We start from the raw sequence: 21,212 nt of genomic DNA, 5'->3' as shown, positions 1-21,212 counted from the left end.
AAGCACAGTGTGGGGTTTTAACTGGATTTTGAAACAAGAAATGTCATTACAAAAAAATCTAATGAGGTCTGCAGAAAGTCTGTAGTTTTGTTAATGTTAGCTTCTTGGTTTTGATAAATGTACCATGATCATGGAAGAAGTTAATGAAAACTGGATAAAAGGTACATGGGAACTCTCTGATTCATCTTTACACTGTCCCATAAATCTAAAATATTTCCAAATAATTACTCTGATGAAATGATGCCTCATTAGTGGATGTGACCTCTGCTCTGGGGCATTCCTATCTACACATCTCTCTAGACCACCAGGCAGGTGCCAGGACAACACAACCAGGAAGGGGATGCATCTGTCCTAGAGTAAGGCTGCGGGCACACAAACTGTGCCTGACTGCTATCTCCTTTGATGAACTAGGCAGAAAAGCAGAACCCTGGTAAAACGCATGAAATAAACTCAAACTAAAGCAGGTCGGATGGGCCCATTATCTGCATTAGTCATTTGCTCTCTCAATGGAGAGTGACTACAATTTTCCCAGACTTTCACTTGATTTGCTGTACATTTTATTCACTACTAATAATGGAAGATTCACTGCTGCAATCAAGAGTCAACAGTATAATTCCAAATTTTAGATATCTTTCTTTAGGTTCAGGGCCTTTATTGTTTTTACATGTATTTGAAATTTTATGTATACTAGATAAGGAATGTTGAAATTTTGGTTCTTAGGATAATTCTGTTAAGTGTGTATATCACATCTTTTCCCATGAATTTCTTAAAGTATAATTTTTTTCTTAAACCCAGAAACACTTATACTTTCAGAGAAACACATATTGGCCTCTACATAGTGAATTTCTTTTGCCAGTCAGTCTTGGCACAATTGTGCACCATTACTTCATGCATAAATATAAAAAGCTCTCTAGGGGTTTCTTGAAGGATGGTGGAAGAAAAGATTTAGAATGGGACTTCCTTTCTCAGTGCTGAGGCTCAACACTCCACCACTAAGTCACACCCCCAGCCTGGAAGTGACTTCCGTCAGACCTTGAAAGAGTCGCTCAGTACTTCTACATTCCAGTTTAGCCACTTCAGATAAGCATTTCAAAAACCTCTGGTCCAGTGGGGCTGAAATCTTAATGAGAAACTCTGTAAGACATTCAGAATTGTTTTAGGGAGAAGAGGATACTTTATGTATTTTTGTGATGCTGAGGATCAAACTCTGGAGTGCTCTACTGAGCTATAACCTCAGCCCTTCCTATCTACCTATATAATTTACAGTCAGGATCTTGCTAAGTTGCCCAGATGGGACTTGAACTTGCAATCTTCCTTCTTCAGCTTACCTCAATGATTATAGGTATGCATTAGCATTCCTGGCTTGGAATTTTTTTTTTTCCTTTTCCTTTTCCTTTTATCGGTACCGGGAATTGAACTCATGACCACACACTTGCAAGGCAGGCACTTATGCCACTGAGCTAAATCCCCAACCCCTAGAATTTTTATTTAAAATAAGAAAGATGCCTTCCGTGTAGAAGCAATAAAACAATCGATTGCACAATCACTGGGGTAAAAACAGACATTTAAGCAAATAGTTCTGGGATGACTAGATAGTATTTTTCTCTCAGATATAAGGGTTTTCAGCATAGAATGAACAGAATCTGATTTCTGAACAAAACCCTCTGGCTGCTCTGGTGACAAGAGTTTTAAGCAGGAGTAGAAAGTGAAAATGCAGGAGGCAGCCAGGAGGTGACTGTAACAATCCAGAAAAAAAAATGTTGAGAGCCTAGACCCAAGGACATTATAGTTGGTCAGACTTTTCTTTTTTTTTTTTTTAGGTTTTTAAAGACAGGGTTTCATTAGTAGTCCAGGCTGGCCTGGAATTTATGATTCTTCTATCTCAGTTTCCTGAGTGCTGGGATTACAGGTGTGCACCACCATGCCTAACTTTTCAGATTCTTCAAACAATTCAAGGTTGGTCCAAAACATATGGAGAGAAAGAGAAGTTCAGCAAGGATATTAAGGGTTTTGTCCTGATAAACAAGAAAAGATGGTATTGTCATCAATGAAGATGGGAAAGGTCACAAGGATAAGCTAGGGGTAACAATGGAGTTCTCTGAAATAGAAACACCAAATAGTTGGCTGAATCAAAGTCTCGAATTGGATGGAAAGCTGAGCTAGAGATTTGAATCTGGGAGTCATCAGCATACAGAGATCCAAAGGGCATGGGGACGCATTCCTACAACCCAGCTACTGGGCTCAGACAGGAGGGTCATAAATTCAAGGTCAGTCTGGGCAATTTAGCAAGATCCTGACTCAAAAGCAAAATAAAAAAGGGTGGAGGATGTAGCTCAGTCATAGAGTACTTGCCTAGCATGCCTGAGGCTATGGATTCAATTACTAGTATCATATCAAAGAAGATGAAGAGGGATTCAAGGACTAACCCAGGAGCTGCTCAAAGCTGAAAGGTCAGGGAGAGCAGGAAGAGCTCGTGGAGAAGAGCAAGGCTCGTCCCACTCCCTGCAGTCCAGACTCCCTGGAAAAACCTGCATTCAGTAAGGTCTTCCGCCTACAGTTATGTGGAAACAGAGTTCTTAAGAGGAAAGGCACATGTTTACTCCCTGGATTTTAGCAGCAAGTTAGTGTCTGAGTCAATTTGTTAACCTCTTTTTGAAAAATATCTCTTTGAAGAGATCAAACAGTAATCCAAGAAAAGTGACTTGGGAGCGTGGCACAGGAGGGGATGGTTTGACAAGCTTGAAGGCAGATATGTAACTAAAGTGGATCAGAAGCTACATGTATTCAAAATTTCAAATGGAATAAATTCTATACATGCACACCCTCATATTCCTTAAAAGCATATAGTTCCTGATGAAAAAAATTTTGAGGAAGAAAAAAATGGCAGTAGCCACTTTTGGACTATCTTTAAATATAAAAATATCTGTGAAAATAAAGATGCCAGAAGCTAAATAATATGCTTTTATTACTCTAAAAATGGTTTCTTGGATGTTAACTATACATAATATTGGGACAATAACAGAAGTCTCATTTTCCTAGGATACAGCATATCCCAACAAAGAATGCATCTCAGATTTATGTGTAGTGTATAAATAAAAGAGCAGTTGCTAAAACATGGGTTTATTTGGGCACTATTGTCAAATATAATCAAAGACAAAATCCTCTGATAGCTTTGCTGATCATCTGCAGTACAAGAGTTACAAAAATAGTACTGGTACAGAATGCACTCATAGGCAAAGCTGATGATTTATATAGTAATAAAATCAAATTGTAAAAACAATTCCATTTTAAAACAGGCATTTTAAAAAGCATTTTCTGTCATTCTAGGTTTATATCAATATACCTGTGTAATTCAAAAACCCAAATCCTACTATAATTTCCAACAACAGAGGTAATTTTTGTCAGTTGTGAGGTGTTGGGAGGGGAGCAACGTATGTACAAAACTGCCCACTGGACAGTCCAGCAGGTCCCAAGGAATGCTCTTTCTTATTCAGCGTGGGTTTCCTCCTCGCTCTTTTCAGAAGAGTTTTATGCTTGCTTACATAGATTTCAATTAATGGTCAGGGATCTTCTATGAATGCAATAATGTTCCAGAATTTCCTAATGAAAAAAAAATATATATAACCAAGACTTTTAGCTACTTAACATTTGCCATATTGTTTCTCACTTAAGGCTCCAGTTCTGATTTCCAGATGTAACAAGGGCTGGTTAACACCCTTTAATAACTACTTTACAATTCCAAGTGAGTCCCTGACAGCTTTCCTAGAACAGAATGGAATAAGTGTGTGGATGCTCTAAAGATTGCAGAGACAAATACAAGCTCAATTTAACCACTTCTCCAGGCAGAATGCAGTGATGTGATTCCAATCGAAAAAGCCCTGATCTCAGAGTAGAAAAGTAATTTCTTCTCTTTTCTGCCATGTCATGCATTTGCCTTCCATTCTCTCCGCTCCTCTTTTTGATGACTGTTTTTGGAAATTAGGGTAACTCCCTGCAGGTGAATAGGAGAGCTTTGTTAGTCAGGCAAGTACCAGGAGGTGCTAGTCTTTGTTTAAGCATGAGGAACATGAGGCAAAAAGCTCAAGAGAACATTTTGTGAACAGGCAATGGTGACCCACTTTGTACCTGTCCTTTGCAGCTAGTGACACTGGACATGTGAGGTGGTCTAAACTCCCAGACACAAGAATACCAGCTCCAACTCAATTGCGAATGTGTATGTCACTGAACCTTATTTAGGACAGACTTTGATTTCTCTTTAACTGTGTATTCTTAGGTCAGAAGGCCTGGGCTGTGGGTTAGCAGGATAGGACAGTCCCAGTCAATTAGAGAACCAGAGGCATCAGGACATCCTGTCCCAACAAGATGGTCTCAACACATGAGATTGCTACAGGTTATAGTCGGGGAAACATGACACAATTTGGTCTTAAACAAGGTCAAATAGGTCTTTATCAAGGACACGTGAGACATAAGGCCACCTGGAGCAATTCTGTGTTCTTCTGGCCTTCAGTCTTCCATGTCAATGAATCTTCTCTTCTTATAATTCTGAACAAGGCTGGAAGCTGTGATCTGGGAGGCCTGCCCCTTTTCCCAACACTGAAAGTCATTCAGTCCTTTTTGCCCAGTTTGAAATAAGCCTCTTTCCATCTCATCCAGCCTGGCCACCAGGGCTGAAGTGTCTTCATTGTAAGCATTCTGAGAGGAGTCCATGATGCGGCGAAAACGTCCAATAAATGTCTGAAGAAGGGAGTAAGTAAAGTCAAGGTTGATCTCACATCTAACAAAGCCATATTCATTTTTATCTTGGAATATTTAAATGGCATGAAAGAATTTTGGTCTTAGGACTCAGGAGGAGAGCGGAGTGCCCTGTACCATGAAGACTGCCAAGTCTCAGTTACCGTGACTGTGAAACGGTCTGTTATGGGCTCTAATGGTTGTTATGTAAAGCCCTGGCAGTGGCTCGCACATAATAGACTTGCTGGAAAGCATTACCCATTACTGTCAAGCAACAAAGGTTATAATAATGGTCTGTATTCCCAGGGTAACAACTTCAACCAGAACAGATTCCTGATTTAACTGCAGTTTCTATTTACCTCAGTTTGAGAGCAAGATGGAGACACATGAGAGCTCCTCATTTTACCACTAGGCTTTGAGTACAAACTACAACCCTCTGCTTTTGTTTCTTCCACTGTCTCATGGAAAGTGATCTTATCCATAAACAACTCTAAAGTACTTGAAAGCAAAAAAAAAAAAAAAAAAAAAAACCCATACAGCTCACTAAAAACATAAGACTCTACTTGAACATGTTCTGGGACACTGTAAGATAAATGGGTTTTTTTTTGTTTTTTTTTTTTTTTTTTTGTGTCCCTGGGTGGGTACGAAGTTTTCCTCATTTTTAACCTTCTGTGCCAAAAAGCTTCATAAAAGTTGAGTTCAAGTTTATAAACTGTCTCTATAAACTATCCATATATGGATTTCCTTTCTTTTTCTAAATGGACAGCAATGTTTTTCTTTACTACCTACATTAAAAGCAGCACTAGTAAATGGTGGGCCAAAGAACGATGAAGCCTAAAGGAGGATGTCAGTTTTAGCACAGGATACTTTTAAAACAAAGATTGCAGAAGTAAAGCCTTTCAGCTGTTTATGTCCAAGGAGGCAGAAAGAGTGGTTTCTCCTAATGTTAACAGAATAAAAAATAATTGTAAGGAGTTAAAATAAAGTTAACACTGAAAAATAATTAGTTATTGCTTATTCAATGTATTAAATAGAACTACATGGTTTTCACAACTCTATAATTTTGATGCTGTTATTCCTTCCATATTCCTGGGAAGAATTCACGTCTACAGTGTGTAGTAGACTGACCAAATCAAACAACTAGCTCATGGCAGAGCCACATCTTAACCCAAAAAAAGGGAACAAAGAATCAAATAATTGAAGTATTTCCAAAAGGTACCCTCAGCACAATCCTATGATCAGCAGGGGCTTTCATCACCTTTTTTTCTTTGCCTGGATTTCCTGCTGATTCCAATTTTTAGCAAGCAAATATGAGGAGCAGCAGACAAACTGTATTTTAAAAACTACAGTTAGATAGAAGCAAGAAGGTTCAGAGTGCTATTGCACAGTAAGGTGACTACAGGTAACAATGATCTGTATGTTTCAAAAAGCTATTTTGAAAATTTTTGCCATAAAGAAATAATAAATGAGATAGTTATGTTTAATTTGATTTAAACATTATACAGTGTATATGTACTGCAATATCAAGTGGTATTCATTAATATATGTATACGTTTGTTTTTAGTATCACTTAAAAATAAATTTAATTAAAGTATATATACATATTTTAATTGGCAGACACATTCTTAGGCTAACCTGGAATAACAACAAACTCAGTTTATAACCATACATTTTCCTGAGTAAAAGTGTTATCTAATGGCTGCCACAGCTGCCTCCAAGGACACATGCAGGACTCTGGTTTTACACCAGTTATAACACTTACCTGCAGTAGTGACTGGGATATATCTGCATTCTCTGGACTGTCAAAATGGAGGAGCTGGGAGCCAAACCCATAGAAATAGGGTCCCAATTTGTGGAGGTCCACAACATTGGCATCTGCACTGAACACAGTCCTCCAACCCTCTTGGTAGATCTTGGGAAGTTCCACAGAGAGAATGCGCCTCTTGTTGTCAAAAAGTCCTTTTGCCAACCACAAGGGGAGTTCAAGTTTTGAGCCCTGCACCAGACAAGAATATAGATTTAAAAAGCAGACAAATATTCAGTAAATGCATGTGACAGAAAGGAAACATATAAGCTGCTCAATACTTTCTCTTCTCTTTAGGGGAATGACTCTCCATTCAGGAGACCTGGTGGTGACCTGAAGAAATGAACTATGTGGACTAAAAGTTTTGTTTATTTATTTATTTATTAAATTTGATTTTTAAAAACTGACATATAAAATATAACCATTTAATCTAGACTTTAAAAATATACATTCATTACCATTATCTACAGTTACTCCACTATCTTTGCCAGTACACCAAAACTTCTTATTCTTAACTCTAATTTAGACCAATCTCTCTCCTCCTACTGTCCCCAGCCTCTGGTAACCATCATTCTGTTCTCAATTTCTGAGATCAATTTGGGGCACAGTCTTAGCTCATGATGGAATGGAGAGAGAAAACAGATTTATAAAATAAAAACAGGGCCAACAACAAAAATGTTACATAGGGGAAGTTTTATAACACAAATAAAAAACTTTATTGTAGATGCCTCAGAGGTAATAATAAATATTCTGACTCTCTTTGAATGGTCAATATCTATTACACACTTGCTATTTACACACTTGCCAGCCATGTGCTAAGTACCACCCAGAGCAGATAGAAAATAGGATCAGCCTGAGCTTAGACAGAAGTTGTACACCGCAGCTCCAGAAAGACAGAGAAGGCAAGTGTTTCTGTATTTTTCAAAACTGATAAACAAGACTGGGGGTCATGATGGACTGGAACTTAAGAGAAATCTCCAAAAAATATCAAAGGCAACATAACTGGATTAAAGAAAGCAGCACAAGCATAACCATCTCATGAGGGAAAACTGCAAATAAGTGGGAGCAGCTTTGCAGGAGTGGATGGTATAGGAGGAGCTTCTGACAAACTTCAGAGAGCTGCAGGGAGAACATTGAGTTCAAGGGCCACTGCAGCAGCTGGGACTTTAGGGGCCAAAATTCGAAAAAGGGAAAAGAGTAATCCCAATTATGGGAACCAAATACCAGAATAATTAGACACTGATTTTAAAATAAATGTAAAAAGCCAAACTGAAGACCTCAAAATGTAGCTAAGTTGTAGAGTGCTTGCCTAGCATGTGCAAGGGCCTGGGTTTAATACCCAGCACCACAAAAACAAAACAAAACAAAACAAAACAACAATAGTTAAATCAAGAAGTTGATAGATTCTGGCAAACCATATTTCACATAGATGAAGAGAATATCATAAGCTGGAAAAAAGCCAGTAGAAAATGTGTAGACTAAGGCATGGAAAAGAATAAAGAACACAACAGAATATAATGGGGAGGGGTTATAATACATACATAATTTACATCCCAGGAAGTCAGGGAGGATAGATTAAGGTAAAAGAAACATTTAAAGAGATAATGGCCATGAATTAAAGACATATCAAACCACAGATTTAATGAACAAGTAGGACAAATGCAAATGAAACCACAAGTAAGGCACATCTCACTCAAATTGCTGAAAACCAAAACTATAAAAGCAGTTAGTTGGGTGGAGGGAAGAATATGCTGCTTTTAAAGAATGGTTGTAGCCGAATTCTCAACAGAAACTACAGAATCAAAATCAAAACAAAAATAGACAAAAGAGAAATGAAGTGACATTTTAAAAGCAAAAGTGAGCCGGGCATGGTGGCACACATCTGTAATCCCAATGTGCAAGAGGACTGCCATGAGTTTGAGGCCAGCCTAGGCTACACAGTGAGTTCAAGTCTAGGCGATAGTGATGCCCTCCGCACGATACCGATACCACAATACCATGTCTCTGCAAAGGATCTCCTTCACCTCTCTCTCTCCAGAAGAGAAAACAGGAAGTCCCTGGTGCAGAGCCCCAGTTCCTACTTTGTGGATGTAGAATACCCACATTTCCCCATGGTTGTTAGCCATGCACAAATAGTAGTTTTGCGTGGTGGCTGCTCCACTGTCCTCTGCCAGCCTACAGAAGGAAAAGCAAGGCCTACTGAAGGAAGCAGCACTCACAATACTCTCAGTCAAGATGGGTGGGAAGCCATCCTAATAAATACATTCTGGATTTAAAAAAAGGAGAGGTGAAACAAAGACATTTTCAGAGAGACAGTGGTCTTAGCTGGTATCTAGGAATTGGATTTGGGGAGAGTTCCTACCAGTCTCATGAGTGATTACAGCATTTCACTGTGCCTAGACAGTTTGTAGAAACAATGTGATATATATAAACACTTGCTTTTATGCACTGGGCAGAGAGTACTTTCCCTATAAAACCTGGGCACTGAGTCTTTAACAAGCGTCTCTGCTAGACTCAAAGCGGCTTATACTATATGCCCAGTCTTCTCCAGACTTCTATCTGATACATCCTTTTCCTTGGTTGATTCTGCTTTGTATCCTGTTGCTGTAACAAATCCTAACCATGAAGCCCACCCTATGCTGAGTCCTGTGAGTCCTCTTAGTGAATCTTCAAATGTGAGGGTGATCTTGGGGACCTCTGTCACAGACAGAAATTGAGAATTTATCACCAGAAGACCCTGAGTAAGAAAATTCTGAAAAGAAAGTGAAAATGATTCCAGAAAGAAATATGGAAATGCAAGAAGAAAACAGCATAATGTGAAGAATAAATAAGTGGACAAGCAGAATAATAATGTTTTAGAGTGTTATGAGTCAAATTAGACTATATGAAAATAATGCAAGAGAGAGAGGAGCTAAAGTGTTTCCTGATCCTGATATTGTCTGTGAAGTATTAATTTGGGTAACATTCTTATTAATAAAAATATTATGTAATAGTTGACGTAGTTACTAAATAGAATATATAACTAAATAAATGAAAAGGTAAATAGGTAATAAACTTGATTAATCCAAAAGGAGTCAAAGAAAGAAAAAAGAAAAAAAGGAAAAAAATCTGAAACAGATGGGAAACAAAGAAAATAAACAGAAGCGTATGAATAATCAAACAGAAGTGTATTAAATACACAGATTAAAAATTGTCCAAGTAGGGGCCAAGGATATAGCTCAGAAGCACAGCACTTGCCTGGCAAGTGCAAGGTCATGAGTTCAATCCCCAGGACCAAAAAAAAAAAAACTATACCAAAACAAAACAAAAAACCCCAACTGCACCCAAAGTGGTCAAACTGAAAAACAAAACAACTATATGATATTTAAAAGAGATATATCTTAAACAGAAAGACATAGAAAAATTAAAAATAGGATAGAAAAAGTGTCATGCAAACACTAGTCAAAAGGAAGAAGCATCATCAGACACGAAGGGGGGGGGCATTTGATACTAAGGTGGTCATTATACCCACAAGGAAAATGTATAAATCTGTTATTACACCGACAGAAGTACAAAGAGAAACAGACAAATCTATAATTATAGTGGAAGACTTTAAGTAGAAAGCAGTTAAAAAAAAAAAGATCAGTAAGAACACAGAAAATCTCAACAAAAGCAAACTTGATCTGACTTACATACTTTACTTTGTTTTTTTTGGTACCATGGATTGAATTCACAACCTTGCGCTTGCTAGGCAGGCACTTATGCCACTGAGCTAAATTCCCAGCCCCTATAGTATCATACTTTACTGCACACCATGACTCCACAAAATGCATCTTTCCAAGTGTGTACACAATGATTAAACTGATCTTATACAGAGGCGTAAAGTAAATTTTACCAACTTGGGTGATCATTCAGACTGTTTCTGGCCACAGTAGGATTAAACTAGGATCAAAACCAAAAAAGATAAATAGCAAAGTCCCAAAATGTGTGGAATGAAGCATTAGTCTTCTAAATCACAACTCGTGAATCAAGGAAAAATTACAATGGCAAAGAGAAAATACTGAGTTCACTAATAATGAAAAATATGAGTCAAAACTTGAACTCATTAATTAAGAACTTAAGGACCTAGAAAACAAAGATACATTTAGATCTACTGTTGTCAGAAAAAAAAAAAAAGAAAGAAAACAAAGATACAAAACAGAATATGGACTGAGCCATAGTTCTTTCAAGAAAACAATAAAATTGACAAACTCTTATCAAAACTAATGAAGAAAGAGCAGAATGTATTAATGTCAAAAATTAAAAATAAAAACCAAGGGCAGGGAGTACAGCTCAGGGTGCAGTGACTGCCTGGCAAGCACAAGGTCCTGAGTTTGATTCCTGGTACACACACACAATAAAGTAAAATAAAAATCAGGATACTAGTATAATGCTACATGGAAATGATCATAAAGGGATATTTTGAACAAAGTTATAATACATTTGAAAACTTTGATAAAATGGTCAACTTTCTAGAACATTCCCCCACATACCAACATCTGATCATCGAAAATACAAATTCTCGTATATTTAAGAATGAAATTAAATGTCATAAAAAAATTTTGTATGCACTTTTGCAAAAGGCAGGGGACCAAAAGATGAAGGAAGAGTGGCGGGAGAATGGGACGAAAAAGAAGCTGTTATATACCTCTCCATGATGAATGTAATCATCATGTACTGCAAGTGTGTACTATTAAGATAAAAACGACGTAAAATTTAAAAGGCAAATAAAGCTTTCCTATGCACAATTATTCCAGATTTTCGTGTAGCCACTTTGCCCTCCAGGATGCAGTGTATGACTTCCTGCTCCTTCAGTGTGGCAGTGTGTGAGCTTTCCTTCCGAAGTGCACCACGTGAAGAGGCATATCAAAGGTTAACTTTACAGTGGAGAAACTAACAAATACCAGCCAATTAGTCAAGGGTCAAATCAACACGATGGTCCTGGAACAAACTTGTAATTGAAGCCACGTTGCCCTTGGTTCGAATCCCAGTTCAGGGTTTACCATGGGACGCCGGCCAAGACACTCCACCTTTCGGTGGGATTCACAATACCTACTCACGGGGCTGTGGAAGAACTCAGGGGGTCAAAGACGGAGAAGCTTTCACCTCCACGCCACTCGCGAGGGCACGAACGTCATCGCGGCGCAGGGACGGACACGGCATTTCGCAGTTCCCAGCGCTAGCGCTGGGAGCGCGGACAGAACTCAAGGTTAGCTTAAGGCAAACGCGAAGAGAACCCCGATCCGGAGGTATTCGGCTGAGCCGGTTTCCGTTCCAACACGGGCAGGGGGAAGATAGTGGACAGAGATGAATTAGCGGTTTCACCAAAGAAACCTACGTTGGAGGGAGCCCGATGAGGTCAAGGCCTGCGGGACGCCGACCCCCGAACCCTAAAAATGCGAGGCCGAGGCCCACCTGCGGCAGCGATTGGTCCGGCCCGGCGCCCGCACCCCACTCCGGGAAGAAGGTGCCCAGGCGTGGCATGGGCGTCTCTGTGCGCACTGGCAGCTTCTCGTGGGACATCAAGATGTCGTCCAAGGAGAGAAAGTTCTCCTCTGGTCCCAGGGCGCCCGATTCCACCCGGAAATAAGCCTCGGACATGGAAGCGACCCGAGCTCCTCCGTCTCCTTTCGTGTGATTTGAGTGGAACCTGAAGGAGCGTGAGGCTGAGCAGGATCCTCAGAGTCTACGAGCGAGCTGAGGCTGCCCGGCCGAGTGGAAACTCATTTTCCCGCGCTTTGGGCTAGGCCAGACTCGAGCAGTCGATCGGAGTGGGCCCGCCATTGGCCAGGCAGAAGCAATCAACAAAGTCTGTGGATGGGGTCCTGGGAGAAAGCTGGGCTGGGTGCGTCCGCCGGAAGTTCCCCTCTTTCTTCCTGCAGCTCCGGGTGGGAACTTTATCTGGAAGTTGAACCCCTTTTGGGGCTGCAGTGTCGTTTGTACCAGAATATGTTCATTTGGTCCTTTAAATGTTTATATGAAATTGAAAATGTTTTACAACACATTTGATACTCAAATGAACGCATTATATACCATCTGTTCCAAGCCTCAATAAATATCTCTTCCACCCAGTTCTTCTATATTGACAGTGTCTCTTTTGTGACATCATCGCAATATAGCTACAATCGGCAGTCCATATTACATTGGAGTTGAGGCACAGGTTGCTCTTGTCCAGCTGTAATCCAAATTAGGAATTTATGTATTTTAGTATAAGGCAGTCTTGATTAAGAAGACACCCCTTTTGCTGAGTTCATTTTCAGATCAGATATTATTCACAAAACTCTATGCAATACTCTATCTACACTTGAATCCTCAAATAGGCACATTTTGAGCTTTCTTGGTACCATAAGCCCCAAGGTATGCTGAATTTAGGAGGAAAAATCTGGCCCAAAACTAGGATCCTCTTCGGCCCCAACACTGATATTGCCTTCTATATTTTATGATGCTTTGACATTATGGGGCTTCAGGGATGCAAAAAGGATTTGTCTCTCCAGAGTTAGGTAACTCATAGAGATAGCAAACACTAGCCTCTGCTAACATGTCTTTGTTATACAACTATGTTGACGTAATCCCAGATCCAGAATCATTTCCTGTATCTAATTCACAAACCACATTAATATTTCTCCTCCCCTAAATCACTGTAGTAAGCCAACCCAGGTCCCAGTATGGGACAACTGGAGAGGCACTCCTGTACTCCAGAGCCCACTGATGTTTTTAAACAATAAAGTCCCAAGCTTGGTCAAGCTTGTCTTCTTGCCTCCCCATTTCTTCCCATGGAACTCATAACAAAGAGTCTGTGCCATGCTTCCCCTTACTTCCTGTTCTCTGCATGGACCCTGGCACTTCCCCCATGTGGCCTTGTGTAGTGTATCATGCTCCTTTCTGAGAACTGCGAGTAACAAAACTTCTTTTCCTGGCATTGGCTACTCTGTTGTCACTCAGTCACCTCTATGCATTAAATCTTGGATAGAATCAAAACAAGATGCCTTAAGGGGTTGGCCAAATAGTGGAAAGCTTTGGTATTATTCATGGAGTTTAGATTATTCTATAGAAAATGGGAGAATAAGAGAAAACTAAAGCCCAGAAGAAGCAAATGACTTATCAAAGTCACACAGCAGTTTGACAGCAAATTCAAAACTTGGAACAATACAATTCACCCTTTCCATGAGCTGGTGGAAGCATACAGGTCCCAGGAGGAGAAACAAGAGGTGGGAGACAAGATCCCCCTCCCTTGTGGGCAGCTGGCCAATTTGGAGGAACACAGATTGAGTTGTTAGCAACTGAGGTTCAAAAACAATGCTTCTATTGCTTGATTGACTTTGTGGGCTGAAGGCAGGTAGTCTGAACATCTATTGAGAGGATGACAACATGCAATGTGGCAAATATAGGGGATTTCCTACTGTCTTATTTTTGAAATCCAGTAGTCTTTTCACTGTTTTGCTTTGTTCTGTTTTATTGTTTTGTTTTATTCAGTGTTATGTTTTGGTTGGTTTTATTCTGTTTTGTTTGATTTTATTATGTCTGATGGTATGGGCAGAGATTTTTGAAGGTGACAAGAGGCTCTATGGTAGCCATTGTTGATTTCCCATTATTTTGTTTTGAAGTACTGTATCAATTTCACTGTTTTGTTTTGATTGGCTTTATTCTGTTTGGTTTTATTCTCTTTAAAATAAAATTTTAAAAAAGAAAATAGAAGAATTGTATGATTTTTGACCAAGTAACAACGTACATCTGAGCTTTAAGAAGATAAAGCTGGCAGTGATGGGAAGAAGGGATTAGACGCTGAGAAGCCAGCTTGGATGATCTCAGCGGCAGTATTGGCCAACTAAATGGATGTAGGAAGTAAGGGATAGATAGAGTTAACGATTCAAGTTGTGAGCCTGGTTGACCAGATGAATGGACATGTCACAATATACACTGTACACAAGAACAGAGGCATATGAGGCAAAGGATGCATTCAGCCTGGGAAACACTGTATATAGAGGATACTAGATAGAAAATCTGCAGCCCAGTGAAGAAACCCTTCTGAAAGCTTTAGAGTTAGGAGAAATCCACTTGGAGGTAATAGCAATAGGATTTGCCCATCCCTCTTAAGCATATTTTAAGCATTTAGTTTACTATGTAATCCAATATAAAAGAAAACATAATCTATGTTGATAATATAGAATTTCCCTGATGAAATGGAATGTATGATAGTATAGTTCAGGGGATATATATATATGTTAATTTGTTTAATTGAAAGAAATACCAGTTGATTCCTGAGTGCACTTTTTATGTGGAATCAAAATAGATGTTTAATGAACTATCTATGTCAAAGAAAGGCTTTATTTTTGAACAAAGACTAGAATATTTGTTCTGATTGCAAATACCAGTGTTATGTTAGTACTAAAGTAAAAAGTCAGCACTTAAAATAGAATTAGGTGGCCTTGTTTTTCTTATTTAATTTTTGGCTCATCACAAAACTAATCTTTTTTTATATTTTACTCTATTTAATCTCTCCTCTCCTAGAACTAATAACTAAATACCAGAATAGGTGAAATTAGTAAAAATTTGAGTTTATGGTGCTAAACTGCATTTATGCATTTGACCAAAGTGGCCCATGGTTTATCAAGTGTGGATCTGTCTATAGCTTAACTCCTAAGCACCAGAAATGCTTCTCTTCTCTAAGAAAGATATGTTCCTTGCCCCTAACCAACTAGTAAATGTGTCAGAATTAACCAAACAGAATTTCAACATACTAATAATATTCAGAGTATATTTGGTATATTTACAATATAGAATTTCAGTGCTGTATTTTGACAGGTATCTTCTAGATTCCTAAAAAAGTAATTTTCGATGCTATTAGTTCAAGATTGCACAATCATAGAATGGCAACATTTTAGAACATAGACAAAGTAAGTGTTTTCATGACAAGGACAGGAACTACAGTATCTTTTGTCACTTAGAGGTCAACTTTAGCAGCAGACACAGCTTTAGATATGCAAAACCACAAACAGGTTTACAGTTTAAAGCCTTAAATTTGTTTTTTGTCTTTGTAGTGCTAGGAGTTGAACCCAGGGCCTCATGAAGCCTAAGCAAGTGCTCTTTTCCTGAATACCGGTGCTAACTTTCCTTCACTGATTGGCGAAGTTGTGATACAAGTGACAGGAACCCTCATCTGAGGGGGAAGGAGAACTTTCAGGGTGAGGGTGAGAGGAAAAACTGTACTGGACTCCAACATGGAAGTTTTGGGGTTTTCCTTGATCCTCTTTCCTATCCTTATATTCCATAACTCTACCTGCACAGTTCGTTTATTTAATTCATTAATTTAATTTAAATTTTTTGTCTTTTGAGTCAGTGTTTCACCATGCAGTTCAGGCTGACCTTGAACTCGCTTTGTAGTTCAGGCTGGCCTCAGACTCCCAGCAATCCCTTGCCTCAGCCTGCTGGGTGCTGGGATTACAGCGGTGTGCCACCACGCCCAGCCTCTGCACAGTCTTGTTAGAATCTGATCAGTTCTCATTACGCTAGTCTAATCCAGCATCTCTTGCTTGCACTTTTGCCCCTGCTGGCTTCCTGTTGCCTTGCTTCTGCCCATGACCTCCATCTTTCTCCTTCTACTCTCCAGGCGAGCTTACTCCTCAAGGGTTTGTACTGTCTGTTCCACTCTCTGGACTTTTTGGTCTTAGAGTTCTATAGCACTTGTCCCTTTCAGATTTGTACGCAAAAGTTACTATCTGAAGGAGGCTGTATGGGTCTAAAAATTGTAACTATTGCCCACTCACACTTGATAGCCCTTTGCTGTGCTTTGATAGAGTTCCCAAACGTAGTGTGTTGGAGAATTAACACCTGGTGTAATAGGTTGGGAGGTACGGCCTAATGGGAGATGTGTAGGCCAAGATTCAAGAAAGGCTGAAAAGGCCTTTCAGGAGTGGGTGCTGTTTTTCCGTTCTTCCATTTAGTGTGGAAGAAGAATTCATCCAGTCTTCCAGACCTGCCTTTTACCACACAAGGTTGAGATGAGTCCTCATCAGTTCCTTGACGGTGGATTCCTAGTCTCCAGAACTATGAGAAAGTAAATTTCTGTTCTTTATGAACTACCATGTCTGTGATACTCTCTTATAGTAGGACAAAACAGGCCAGGATGCCCATTTTTTTCCCCTCAGCACCAATCACTCTAATGTTCCATATATTTTATGTCTACTATGCTTTTCATCTGTTTCCTCTGCCAGAACAATAGCTCCACGAGGATGGGGTATTTTCTAGCCTTTTATCCCCCACTGTTGTATGCCTACGGCTTAGTGTGTGTTAAATACTTCATAGTCTATGTTAAATGCTTCATAATTTTTGTTGAATTAATTAGTGGCTCTTTATTTATAGCAGTGATATTAAATTTCCTTTAACACATCAAATAAAAACAATGAGTCAACTTTAAGTAAATAATTGTCCAGGTGGTATGTAGCTATTATAACAGTTACAAACTGTAACAATGAAACCCTGAATTAAAGTCATGAAAAATGATTTATCAGGGAACAGACTAAATTACATGTAATTGTTTAAATCCACAAGTTTAAATCCTTAATGTTACTGTGAAAGCTCATTAGTTTAGATTTGTTGAAGTTTTGATACAATGGTACTTACTTTTTCATCAACTGTAAAAAATGAAACACTTAAGCAAATAGAGTGAATGCATTTTAAATTGGCTTAGTTTTCCACCTATGAAATATCATCTCTAGCAGCCATTTCTCCTCAGTAACTCTGGAACTTTCAGAATTGAACAGACCTAGATGCAGTCCAGTTTCCACCACTTTAATTGGCCTTGTGGCCTCTGGTGATTTGCCTCTTGGAAGCTTTGACCTCTGTGAGAGATATTTGTGTGTGTGTGGGGGGGGTACCGGGAATCGAACGCAGGACCTCATGCTTGCCAGGCAGGCACTATGCCGCTGAGCTATATCCGCAGCACCTGTGAGAGATACTGATAATGATAATAGTTCAGAGTCATGCTGAAGGTGCGACAAATGAGCCAGTATGCATGGAACACTGAACTCAGGATCTGATCCAAGTAAGGACTCAGGAAATGTACTTCTGGGATGGGGATATAGCTCACTGGCACAGCACCTGCCTGGAAAGCACAAGGTCTTGAGTTTGACACCCAGAAAAAAATACATTTCTTATCATCCTTATTCATACATTTGTTCACCATTGTATTCTCAGCACTTCAGACATAGCAAGCCAACAATGAATATTTTGTTAAGCAGCTATCATCATTCATTTGTTTTCTTCATCGGTCAAGGCTTGGCCACACTGTCTACCTTCCAATGCAAATTACTAAATATTCTTGATTATGATAAGTTACCTCCAGTTTAAATTTTTCCTGAAAAAACTCAGGTAGAATTTATCACATGAGATGAACTTACTGAATTAAAGCCTTTTTTTATATTATGAAATTACAGTACTATGTTTGAAACCTTATTATGTAATGTTGTGGATTGAAATAATTTGAGTTCATTTTTCTATAATTGAAATGTTCTTTTGGTTAAGCTATTTCTTGAGTCTTGCTCTGGAACGCCTTCCATGAGATCAAAATAAATTGATGGGCATAATGCGACCTTACATGTGGGTAGTGCCAATTTTAGATTCTTCCCACAGTCTTCTGCAGCACTAACAGACACTGTAAATCCACCTTATTTATTCAGAGATAGTGTGTTTGTGTGTGTGTATAAGCATGCATGTGTGTGACCCTAAAGTTTAGCCAAGAACCTCTATTGCGTCACTCTAATAGAGGTATAGGTTAATTAAAATTTTCTTTTTTTTATTTTAAAGATAAACCATACAGAACAAAGCCAATCAAGACAATGCAGTGAAAGTGGTACAGAACCTCAGAGCAGGATACCAGAATAACAATAGTAGGTACCATAGTGTATGTTGTTATCTTCACAATGGTTGTTCATTCAATCAGGGATACCAAAATCAAACCAAAGACAGGACACTATAAAACCAATCAAAACAAAATATTGAATAGAGCAAACCAATTAATCAGAACAAAGCAAAACAGTGAAAACAATGTTAGCTTTCAAAGAGAAGACAGAAGGAAACCCCCCATATTTGCTATATTGCATACTGTCATCCTCCCAAGAGGATGGCCTCAGGTCAACATAATCCCAACAATACAAGAATTTAGTTGCTTTATGTGCCTTAGTTGCTATCAATTTTGGCTGACCTTGACCTCTTGAAATGGAAGTAGGGCGCAGGGGACTTTAATACTCAGCCAGCTGCGCACAGTAGGCTCGCAGGAGGCACTGACTTATTTTCTCCTTGGCGCACCTGAGGCTTGCACCACTTACCAGGAAGGATGGCGTGTTGCTTTCTTGGTCGGTCCCCCAAATTCTGTGAAATTTTCTTTTTTCTATGTTCCAAATTCATTTTCATCTTTTAGTGGCAACAAGTATAATTTATACAATTATTTATTATTGTATAATTTAATCTGTTGTCTGATAGAGCATTTCTCAATCCAAAGGGAGTGGAGCAGCAGCAGTTTCATTTTTGAAGAAAAATCAGGGAGAATGGCTGTCATTTGCTCATCAAGATGTTCCAGTGCTCACTAGATGGTCTAGGCTGCAGATGTGGGCACGAAGATGGTCATGAGGAGTTTAGTGGAGGAAATAGTAACAGGAGCTGATACAAGCAATGATGGAGCTCTGTCCAAAGTGTTATGGAACCTCTGAAGGCATGGTGGACTTTGACCTGGATGTGAGAAGGGTTTACAAAAGCGTTAGAGGAGGGGCCACCTGAAGAGGATCTTAAAGAGTATGGTATGACTAGGACTTGTAAATTAGATCCACAAATATCAGGAAGAGTCCTTCCACATAAGATGTGAGATTGTGAAAGTTCAGGGCAAAACATTTCTCCTGCCAAATAAGCTTTTGCCTTACGTAATCTGATTACTGACTTCCTTGTCCAATTATCACAGCTTTATACCAAGTGTCAAGAAAATTGGTTAAAATAAAACAATCATTTCCAAGTTTCATATAGGAGAGCCCAGGATTTCATGGTTGGTTGATCCAAGGGTACCACTGGGGATCTACCTCTGCTTTGGTCTGTCCATAGTCAGCCCCAGTCCTACATTAGGCCTTTCCCAAGATAAAGTTTACTGGTGATCTCTCAGTATAATCACACACCACCTTCATATTTCCTGCTTCAAATATCCTTAAAATACACATTCTGTCTCATTGTGGATATTTTATTTTATACATGAACATAAAACCATAGGAAATAGTGAAGAGTGTCAACAGAAGACAGAAATATACAGAAATTCCTGTAGGCTAGGATGCAGATGGGATCAGATTGGTATAAAAATTGAAGCTAAGACAAATACAACTTAGCCAAGAATTGGCAAAAACTACTACCAACGAAACTAAAATAGTTCAGGGGTAGTCTAAGCTTACATGAAGATCCCTGGAGCCAGAGAAGGACCCAGATCAAGATATAGAGCACCTGTTTAACAAGAGCCAGGCCAGGCCTTGCTTTCATAGTTCAGAGTAAAATTAGAAGGATGCTAAGGTTAGCATGACCCCTACACAAAGGTGGCATGAACTGTCATGTATTTCATATTTTTCATACTATTACCCATATATTGCACACTAGTCATAAAGAGGAAAATGTAATTTTGTAATGGGAAACATCAGGTACATACTGCCATATGGATGTGATGAAAGCTAACATATTAATAGACAATTCGACATGAGATACAATGCACTCTGATGTTTGCTGAATCATCTATGAAATATTCTTGCCAAAAATAGTCAACCTGAATCCAATCAAGTCTCTAGACCTAATTTTACAGGAAATATGGAGGTGGGAGATGGATTTGGGAAAAAGTTAAATGACACTAAGAGGAAAAGAAGCAGAAGAATTCTTTAAGGGAACTGCTAATAACATAGTCTCAAGAAATCTGGTAATTAAGTGTAAGATCCTAAGATCCTTGTTCATGGCCTCAGAAAGACATAAGACAGTGCTTTTTATCCTCTCAGTTACACAAAAGGCATGTCTCATAGTACCTTTCAGGGAATGTCTCATAGCACCTCTCAGCTACACAGTGATGCTTCTTTATATATATATATATATTTTTTTGTCTTTTTCATTTTTATCGGTACCAGGGATCGAACTCACGACTGCCTGCTTGCAAAGCAGGTACTTATGCCGCTGAGCTAAATCCCCAGCCCCCACAGTGATGCTTCTAAGATTCCTAAGGGCTTTATGGGAGACCAGGGCAGAAAAGAGCATATCTCATAGGATAAGACTTTGGAGAAGTATGTTAGCATTCTGTTATTATAAGAAAAGTATCTGGCAGCATTAACTTATAAAGAAAGGAGTTTTATTTTGGCTCATAGTTTTGGAGATTTTAGTCCATCATCCGTTGACCCTGTTGTTTTGGGTCTATGGTGGATGCACATCATAATAGTAGTGACACTACATAATATGGTGAAACAAAATTGCTCATCACATGGCCAGAACAGGAAAGAGAAAAAGAGGAAGTAAATGGCTGGGTTCCATTATCTCCTCAAGAGAATACCCCTAGTGATCCAAGATTTCCCACTAGGAAATGCCTCTTAAAATTCTTCCACCTCCCAGTAGTGCCAAGGGTTAGAGATGAAGCTCTCAATACATGGACCTTTAGGAC

The 21,212-nt window shown here is 39.1% G+C and overlaps 1 protein-coding gene across 4 annotated transcripts; it reads right to left on the bottom strand.

Annotated features, from left to right (window-relative positions):
* Positions 1 to 2,948: 2,948 nt before the first annotated feature.
* Positions 2,949 to 12,494, bottom strand: Gins3 (GINS complex subunit 3). Of its 4 annotated transcripts, XM_063247410.1 has the most exons (4): positions 11,969 to 12,479; positions 6,494 to 6,727; positions 4,476 to 4,734; positions 2,949 to 3,991 (listed from the first exon to the last, which is right to left on the bottom strand). In XM_063247410.1, the coding sequence occupies exons 1-3, from the start codon at positions 12,152 to 12,154 to the stop codon at positions 4,504 to 4,506; spliced, it is 651 nt and encodes a 216-aa protein (XP_063103480.1). In that variant the 5' UTR covers positions 12,155 to 12,479; the 3' UTR covers positions 2,949 to 3,991; positions 4,476 to 4,503. The 4 variants fall into 4 exon arrangements, with proteins under 4 accessions (XP_063103480.1, XP_063103481.1, XP_003472101.1 ...); XM_063247411.1 differs by having other exon boundaries at positions 2,949 to 4,734; positions 11,892 to 12,494; XM_003472053.4 differs by having other exon boundaries at positions 2,949 to 4,734; positions 11,969 to 12,474.
* Between the last annotated feature and the right edge of the window lie 8,718 nt (positions 12,495 to 21,212).

Source organism: Cavia porcellus, unplaced genomic scaffold (assembly GCF_034190915.1).
Source record: "Cavia porcellus strain 051 isolate PalLab524CR breed Dunkin Hartley unplaced genomic scaffold, mCavPor4.1 scaffold_4, whole genome shotgun sequence".
Taxonomy (NCBI): Eukaryota; Metazoa; Chordata; class Mammalia; order Rodentia; family Caviidae; genus Cavia; species Cavia porcellus.
Note: the sequence above shows the minus strand (reverse complement) of the source record. Positions and strands in the feature narration are given on the sequence as shown.